This window comes from Myotis brandtii, unplaced genomic scaffold (genome assembly GCF_000412655.1).
Source record: "Myotis brandtii unplaced genomic scaffold, ASM41265v1 scaffold13, whole genome shotgun sequence".
NCBI lineage: Eukaryota > Metazoa > Chordata > Mammalia > Chiroptera > Vespertilionidae > Myotis > Myotis brandtii.
In genome coordinates, this window is record NW_005354595.1 from 2,071,127 (window position 1) to 2,080,192 (window position 9,066).

A 9,066-nucleotide genomic window follows, 5' to 3' on the forward strand; every position below is an offset into this window, starting at 1 on the left:
TATCCAGGATGATGTCACCAAGATGGCAATGTAGGAAACCCCAGTCTCTGTCCCCTCCACAAAGATCAATAATCAGACAGCTTTCCATGAACCAAACAGCTCTGGGGGAGTTCAGGAGTCTCTATGGAAGATACTTCGGTAACACAGTGGAACAAAAATGACCCCACAAAACTGGAAGAAAGAACAGCTTCATTTGCCTGCACCATCCCATCCCCCAGGCTGGCAATGCCCAAACCAAGAAAGAACTCCGCATCTAGAAAGGGTCCCCCTCATCAAGAAAGACAGAGTGGTGTGAATGACTCACTTTCCCAGCCTTTCAGGGGACTGTATGAAGGACTCACTTGAGTTTCACTCTACCCAGAGTCCAGCAAAAATATAAATGTAGGGAGAGAAAGACAGGAACAAGGAAGAAAAGCAGAGGCTACCAATACCACACAGTGGGAGTGACCACACTTCCCAGTGACCAGCTCTGCAGATGACCCCAGCAGCAATTGCCACTAAAGAAACCAGCAAGCACCAAGGACCACTGCAGATTTCACTGGTTTTCAACTACAGGTTTTTTCGTTCACAGACGCCAGATGTCTGAGTCCTTCCCGCTCCCTCTCTCGCCTTGTCCCCCACCTCCACCTGAGCCCAGGATCTGCCTGGCAACCAGCCCCAGCCTCTGTGATTGTGCAAGTGCAAGAAACTTACCAATCTCCTGAAGCAGGCAAATGTGGGCAGTGGGTGATAAGGGCCAAAGCTTTTCTAACCACTTGGGGATTTTAGTCTCAGGAGTCCTTTTATAAGTCCCAAGGTAAGGATGAGTGGAAGGAAAGAGAATGTATCCAAATAAGACACAGATGTACATATCTGAAGGGTGGCATTTTAGAGGAAGGCCTTAAAAAGTAGAGATTTTCAATAAAGAACCTAACAATGCCTGGAATGTATGTGGTATAACCAAGAGCGCTAGGTTGACTAAAGCTTGGCAGACTAAAGGAGCCCATAGATGATAGATAGATAGATAGATAGATAGATAGACCCATTCAGAAAGCACAGAAGGTAAATCTACTGTCCATGTACAATGGAGGTGCTACAGGGACTGAGCAGAAAGAGAAGAGTGGAAGACAACCACGACACTGGAGTTCCAGGTGAATTATGGGACTATAAGTGCTTTGGACTAAATGTTTGTATCCCCCCCGCCCAAATTTCTATGTTGAAGCCCTAATCTCCACTGTGATGGTATTTGGAGGTGAAGACTTTGGGAGGTAATTTGTTTTAGATAAAGTCCTGGGGGTAGAGGATGCGTGATGGGTTTAGTGCCCTAAAAAGATGAGGAGACCAGAGTTTTTTGTTTTTTTTGTTCTCTCTCTCTCTCTCTCTCTCTCTCTCTCTCTCTCTCCCTCCCTCCCTCCCTCCCTCCCTCCTATATAAGGATACAGAGAAAGCCCTCACCAGACACCAAATCTGCTGACACCTTGATCTTGGTCTTCCCAATCTCCAGAACTGTGAGAGAGAAAAATATAGGGTGTCCTCAACACAGAAAAAATTATCCTAAAGTGCTGGGGATAATTTTTATGGGGATACATAAAAGATAAAGTTTACAGTACAAAACTGGCAACGGTCGATGAATTGAGGGTCACAAATACCAAACAAAATGATTCATGTTATCAGCAGTGCCTGGACCAGCATGGTTATCAGTTTGAAAACAGGCATTGACAAAAAAAATTACTCATTTCTGTAGATTCTTTTAAATTTTTAAAATTAACTGTATGTTTATAAACATAGACTTTATAGTCATTCAAAGTGTGTATACATTTTGGGGGGGGGGGTCAAATTGTATTTGTTGTTTAAAGCAAAAAAAAAAAGTAGAGATTTTCATACACACACAGACACATAATCTTTGTTTTTCCAGGGCATGATACCCCTGCTCTTCCTGCAGCAAGGCCATATGCACACCACCTTGATTTAATAAAATGATTCTAATTTCAAGACCTGGAGTGAAACTAACAGGAGGGTACACTATACAGCTGCCACGGGATGTGTGGAGACATACTGAGAGCCCTTAAGAACTATGTTTTAATTCACACCAATGTAATTAGGTTTGGAGAGCCATCATTTTATTAAGCAATCTAAGAATCTATAACTAAACCTTGTTCTGTCCCGTTTAATTCTAAATATGTATTGTCCTTATAATATTTAGCTCTCATAACAAGAAAAGCATTTGGGATATAATTCTTATCTCACATAAATAAAAAACACAATCTGATAACACGTTTAAATTATTCTTTATGAAATAGGTTGCTCTTCCCTGGCTTTCAATAGCGAGAACGCCCAAGTCTGTGATTCTTGTTCGGAAATTGTAATACCACCAGCTTCTTGGTCCTAACATATCACATTCATATTCACACGAGTGTCATATTATAGAATCATAACTTGACATTTACACCAAGATATTACTGATTTGCAGATGTCTGAGGCAACAGATAATTAGATTCACTAGCTATTTTCTTAAATATCAAGAAACTGGCCAAAGACAAATAGTTTTAGATTTTAAATTATTTATAACCATATAAATTTTAAATTCCTATTTTAAAAGATAGCATTACATGTATTTACCTTGTAAACACTTTTTTTTCACAGCTGTCCAGCCTGCCTTGATTTTGAAATAAAACTAAAAGACTTGGAAATGCCAAGTTATGCCAACTGAAATGAAGAGCCAGGTTTGCTCTGTAGCTTGGCCTGTTGTATATACAGATTGCTGAACATCAGTTCATTGGAGCAATGCCCTACAGGGAGGGTTGTTTGTGGGGGAGGAAGTGCAAAAGGATGAGACCCTCATTCCTTGCATTATAAACAGCCCTGCACTGTGTCTTCTCGCTGTGAGCATCACTATCATAGTGTGGCCTGCAGGCCAGCAGCTGCAGCAGCGTCCTCTCCTAGGAGGCTGATGAGAATGTAGACTCTCCAACCCCACCCCAGACCTACAGAATCAGGATCTGCCTTCTCACACTGTACCCAGGCGATTGTGTGCAAGGTACAGTCGTGTGGGTCTCTGAGGAAATGAGACCTTATTGTTGGTGTCGTTATTAACTTTAAATGCTGGGCACCTCCCTTTCAGAAGATCAGAAGGTCAGGAGAACAGTGGAAGGATGGAGTGCTTCCACAGTTTCTGGACCAACTTCATTAGTGCTTCCTGAATGGCTCATAGCTACACGTTAGCAGATCGTAATGCCTTTCAAGAGTTAGAGGCTGTTGATGTGATTTGAACAAAGATGGCTAAAACAAATCAAATATCTAATTTGGCAGTGCCCCCACAAATCTTCAGATGTTTTTGTTTGTTCCGTTTTGCTTCCCATTCTGTTTGTTCTTGTTCTTTGTTTTGTCTTGCTCTGTTAGTGATCCCGTTTTGAACTGTCCTCTGAAACACTGAGTTCCTGATTCCTCAAGGGGGCAGGCATTCACCATGATACTGTAGCGTGAATGATCTTGGAGGTAGCCTTGGCCATAGGCTCAATAGTGCAAACAAAAACTTTGGAAGACTGTCTGTTATTCAAACTAGCTTTAACATTGGAATTGACTTAGCTATGTTTTTTAGAAAGTGACTTAAGCAGTTGTAAAATGACTAATCTGGACATTAAAAACCAAGTGTTCTTATTTTAAATTAATCTCAGGGGCTAAAAATTAGGCTTGTATTTTGACCTCATCTAGAATCTCTGAACTCCTAAGATTCACATAGTCCTTTGTCCCTTACTATGTGCTTCAGACAGTATCCCATCAAACCTTCCCTTAGCCCTGGCCATTTTGGCTCAGTGGATAGAGCATCGGACTGTGGACTGAAGGGTCCTGGGTTTGATTCCAGTCAAGGGCACATGCCTGGGTTGTGGGCTCGATCCCCAGTTGGGGGCATGCAGGAGGCAGCCAAGCAATGATTCTCATCACTGATGTTTCTCTCTCTCTCCCTCTTCCTTCCTCTCTGAAATCAATAAAAATAAAAACCTTCTCCTAGTATAACACAGTGTACATTAGTATAATATTTTGGCCAATTATGTTCTTTCCTCATTAGATTATGGCCTCTGGGGAGACAGGAACTATGTTGTACTCATATTTGTATCAGAGGTACCTAAAACAGTGCCTAGTACATAGTAGGTGCCTAATAAGTATGAGTTATGAATGAATAAATGAACATAATTGCAAAATAGAGGCATTGAAAGCAGGATAAGCAGTTTAAATAGCTTTCTTTCCAACTATGAAATACTATGTAAAAACAGAGTATAGTATCATTTATTCAGAACTTACAAAATACACCTTTTGATTAGACTAAATGTTGTGCTTTTGTACTATCTGCAGGGAATGGGACAGGTGGGGAAAAGAAGATGGAACAGATTTTAATGACTTGGTATCAATTCAGGAAGCATTCATTTATATACTCCTGATAGGTTAAGTTATTACTTAGGTCTAAATAGTAGATCAAATTTTATAAAGATCTATTCATGAAATAGAATTTTTATTATTAACGTTCCTTCCTATATTGAAAAGAAAGGAAGTTTCATTCATTAAATAAAATTCTAATTAAGCCTTCCTGTAACTGAGATTGGTCTTCCTTCTGAGGAGTCAAGTTTGGGGAATTTTTTACTCTAAGTTATAAGACAAATGACTTTCCCATGGGAAGCAAATGAACACGTTGGTAGCTTGTGGAATCAGAGCTCCTTCCTCAGTTTAGGAGGAAGCTCATGACAACCCTCAATACCTGTTTCCTATTTTGGACCCTGAGCTCCAATGACCGAAATATGTAGACAAACAAAAATTGCCAGGTTCCCTTCCAGTAATGCAAAGTGTGTTTTTATAAGACTTCCAACACTTCCATGCTCTGCACACTCTGTGAGTTGGGACCCAGCTGAAAACAGATGGCATGCTCTAACTGGGTAACTGAGGCAAGCTCAGTAAAGGGATTGCTTACAATGGCCTGGGCAGCGTTAAGGAAAACTAACAGGGCTGGTGAAGCACCAGGAGCTAACAACGCGGGAGGCCTACCAGTGCCACACCTGGTCCAGAAGGAGCAAAGGAGGAGTGGTGAACAGAACCAAGAGAGAATCCAAGCTCTAGCTGGAGCACAGGCTGCAGGCAGGGCTGCAGCTTTTAGAAGAGAGAAGCACCCCTGCCATCCGCTGCCCTGCAGGAAGAGAGACCATGGAGTGAACATGCTGACCCCACTCTCCTTCCACCCGTGGGTCTCCTGCAGGTGCCTCCCAAAGAGCCAACCGAACAAGAAGCTGAAGGGCAAGACAGCCTTGCTGATACAGTGCCTAGGGCTCAGCCTTCTCGGGCACAGAGCAGTGGGAGGAGGATAGAGAGTGGATTTGAAGGGCAAGACAGAGAATATCCACTCTGTGCACCCTTCCCAAAATTCTTCTACTGCTAAGTATTAATCATCTCTATTCATGAACTTCTTTTGCTATACACATTCCTAAGAATTGATTTAAAAAATATATATATATACATACATTAAGATTCACTGCTTCATTCATTCAAATGTATGGTAAAGGTAAGTTTTCTCCATATCACCCTGAAATAAACATAAAGAATGAAAAATTGGAAAGAAAATTTTATCTACTATGAAACTAGCAAAGAGCCAAGATTCTCAAATCACAGACTATAAGAATTATCTGAGTAAAAACTTTATTAAATCAAGGGACAACCCTAAAAGGTGATATGTTCCTCTACAGAGCTCAGTTGGTTTTTAAATTTCTCTGTACGTAAGGAGAGAGTTCAGAGAGGCCCAGTGTTGGAATGGTGAGAAGTGGCATGAGCAAGTCACGGGAGATGTCGAAAACATCTGGGGGAGGGGGGCTGGTTCCCTACCAGAGTGGTACAGAAACTGACAATGATGGAGATACTGTGTGAACCCACTAACATTATTATCCGTGAAAGCCTGAAACATAAAAAGTTAACACAGAGGACTAGTCTAGAGGCAAGAGATGTAGGAAAACAGAAGGAAAACAATTACCTTTGTAGATAACATTTCCCTCTCCTTCGCTTGTATGTGCTAAACAGAATCAACTAGACAGTGATAGATAAGTACCAAATATCTGTCCATCCCCCCCCCCACACACACACACACACGAGTAAGCTATGTGATTGACTCACTCACTACTTACACTTTGCTGAATGAAATCAATCTCTCTAGGCCTCATTACTGGAAACAGGATTATTAATACTAATAACTATTTGGTGCCATTTTTGTAAAGATGAAAGGAGTTGATCATTATAAGGGATCATTATATGAGAGCAGAAGATACTGTGGAATTATCATGAGGTGAAATATTTAAAGCCACTGTCTTCCCAAACACTGCCTCTATCCCTCCCACTTTTTTTTTTTTTTTGGCAAATAGCTGGTATGGCTTGAATTGCCTCCACTTAGGAATGAGTAACAAGTACGAAACTGTCAACAAGTATAGTTTCTATACATTTAATTGTTATTTTAAAAGAGGAAAGTCAGAGGCAGATAAGCCATTCTGCTGGGTAACTCAGTTGGTTCAAGTGTTGTCCTGATACACCAAGGTTGTGGGTTCAATCCCCAGTCAGGGCACATACAAGAAGCAACCAATGAATGCATACGTGGAACAACAAATTGATGTTTCTCTCTCTCTCTCTCTCTTCCTCTCTCTCTTTCTCAATGAATAAAAATAAAGAAATAACACAAGAAATAGATAAAATTTTCAGAGAAAGTCTTCACATGTTTAAAGAAATTCTGGAACACATGAAACTTTTAAAAAATAAATGCAAAGTGAGCTGCAGAGTTAGGAAATAAATTGAAAATGATAATAAAACCATCACTGATGTGAAGGCTATATTGGAATAAGAAATAAACAAATATTGCTTTTTAAAAAAAAAAAAAGTTAATTTCCTAGAGGATAGACTTGAAAAGGGTAACAAAAACTCACAGGAAAATGAAAGCAATTGAAAACAGTTATGGAGGGAGAGAAATTATACATTAGAGTATTAATGAGAGATGACAAAGTTGAATGTTACTGTCCTGACAAACAACCCTTTAACCTCACACGGTGGGATGACTGGCCCTCCATCGAATCTCTCATACAGGCTCTATGTCTAAGGAAACGACAGTGAGCAATGAGAATAGGGTGTGCCCCAGGCCAAGCTGTCCCGTTTCAGCTCTGTATACCCAAGCCTGCTGTGTCTTCTGGTTGATTCTCCACATCTGCAATGGTATCTTGAGAACTGTTACTCTCAGTTACTGTATTTCTTTATAAATTGTCTGGGGGGAGAAAATAGCTCGGTGACCCCACAAAATGTCAACGGAGGATGCTGGAGGCCACAGTGATAATAATGGACAACAGATAATATTTACAGGTAATGCATGGTATTTATTGAGCTCACTTTCTGGCAGATGCTGTCCTAAGGCCCTTATAATGATCAACTCCTTTCATCTTCACAAAAATGGCACCAAATAGTTATTAGTATTATTAATCCTGTTGCCAGTAATGAGGCCTAGAGAGATCAATTTCATTCAGCAAAGTGTAAAAAGACTCCAGCCCAGCAAACTGACTTAATCATCAGCTCCTAAAATTTGTGTATACCTCACAATTTACAAAGCCCTTTAGAAGAAATACAAATAGTATTGGATCCTCTCAACAACGCTTAAAAGTGAGGAAGAAACATCTTCGTCTCCGTTGTATAAACAGGGAAACTGAGGCTCAGAAACATTACATTTCTGGTGTAGGAAATCAACAGCACGGGTAGCTGCCAGGGCAGGGGCTGAAATCTACCACACCTCACTCCCCAAGTGCCCCACGTGCTCCCACTCCTGCCTTAGCGGCCCGCTTGGTCGGGATTAAATTGCATCTGCACAATCAGATACGCAGAGGGAAGGGAGAAAAGCTGCATCCAGGGTGTATTGGGTTTGGCATGAGAGTCCTGACACTGAAAACAGGACATTATCTCCGGGCTGAAATATGATTTCATCTGGCCTCGGGGTCAGGAAGTATCCGTGGGAAGAACGGGAGGAGGAGAAGCTGACCAAGTGAGCGGTGGGTAGCAGCTGACTCCAAAAATGCCCCTTTCTGGGAGCCTAGCGCCTGTCAGAGCGGCCGCTGCGGCAGCAACTGGAGAGAGGGAACCAACAAGCAACTGCAGGATGTGAAGATCAAGGAGAGGAACCCAGTCCAAAACCACCGCTCAGGCCATTTATTGTGTCTTTTCTGGTTAACGCCCCTCTTGCCTTCCTGCCCTCTCTTCTCCACCCCTTCCATGCGGTGCCCACGGTGTCATTCAAACCCTGGCCACCGTTCCTACGTTTCTGTCTTCTTTCTCAATAACCCCAGGAACAAATCGGTTATTTTTGGGGAGGAGGGCGCCTATGGCTTCCAGTAGCCGGGGCATTGCAGCTCTGGCGCACATCACCCACTCACTCACCATCCTTCCATTACACGCTTCACACCCAACCAATTTGCTTCCGATCCGCAGTGACCCCCCCACGATTCCTCCCTTTAAAAAAAAAAAAACTGCAGTTCAATAATGCTGACATGGTTAGTAATCGGAAGTAATGGCTATTGCGGCCAACTCCCCGAGAAGCGGGAGCTTAGGGCAGGGATGGGGAAGCCTAGAACGCAATTCCCTCCGAGCAAGGAGGCCAAGGGGGCAGCGGCACAAAACCACGCGTCCCCGGGCTCCCACCGCCGCCTCGGCTGCTGCTATAGAAACACCAGGTGTACACGCGGAACTGAAATGAAACACCATCCCGGATGGGACCCAGCCGGCTAGGCCTCCTGCCGCGGTCGCCATGGCAACATGCAGGGTGCAGGGCAGCCAGGGACGCGCAGGGCGGCGCGGCTCGGGGATACTCACTCCATCGCGGGCCACGGGCTGCCGGGTGCGCTGCTGCAGGGCTCGCAGGCGCCGCTCACATCTGCCGAGCCTGGCGCTCTAGCCGCGCCGCGCAGCGCGCGAGGTGGAGCCCTGAGCGTCTCCCCTCCCCGCCCGCACCCTCTCCTCCCCTCGAGGGTTGAAAGTGAACGCTCAGGCTCTCCCAGCTCCCAGCCTGCGAGTAAAACGGGAAGCAATTGGATA

At 43.3% G+C, this 9,066-nt stretch overlaps 1 protein-coding gene across 1 annotated transcript in view; it reads right to left on the reverse strand.

Annotated features, from left to right (window-relative positions):
• The window catches only part of LOC102261631 (paralemmin-2), a 382,189-nt gene extending 373,193 nt beyond the window's left edge, over positions 1-8,996 (reverse strand). Inside the window, exon 1 of the mRNA XM_005859770.2 lies at positions 8,845-8,996. Coding sequence (XP_005859832.2) covers positions 8,845-8,849 — 5 coding nt within the window. The 5' untranslated portion in view covers positions 8,850-8,996. The remainder of the gene's footprint in view (positions 1-8,844) is intronic.
• Between the last annotated feature and the right edge of the window lie 70 nt (positions 8,997-9,066).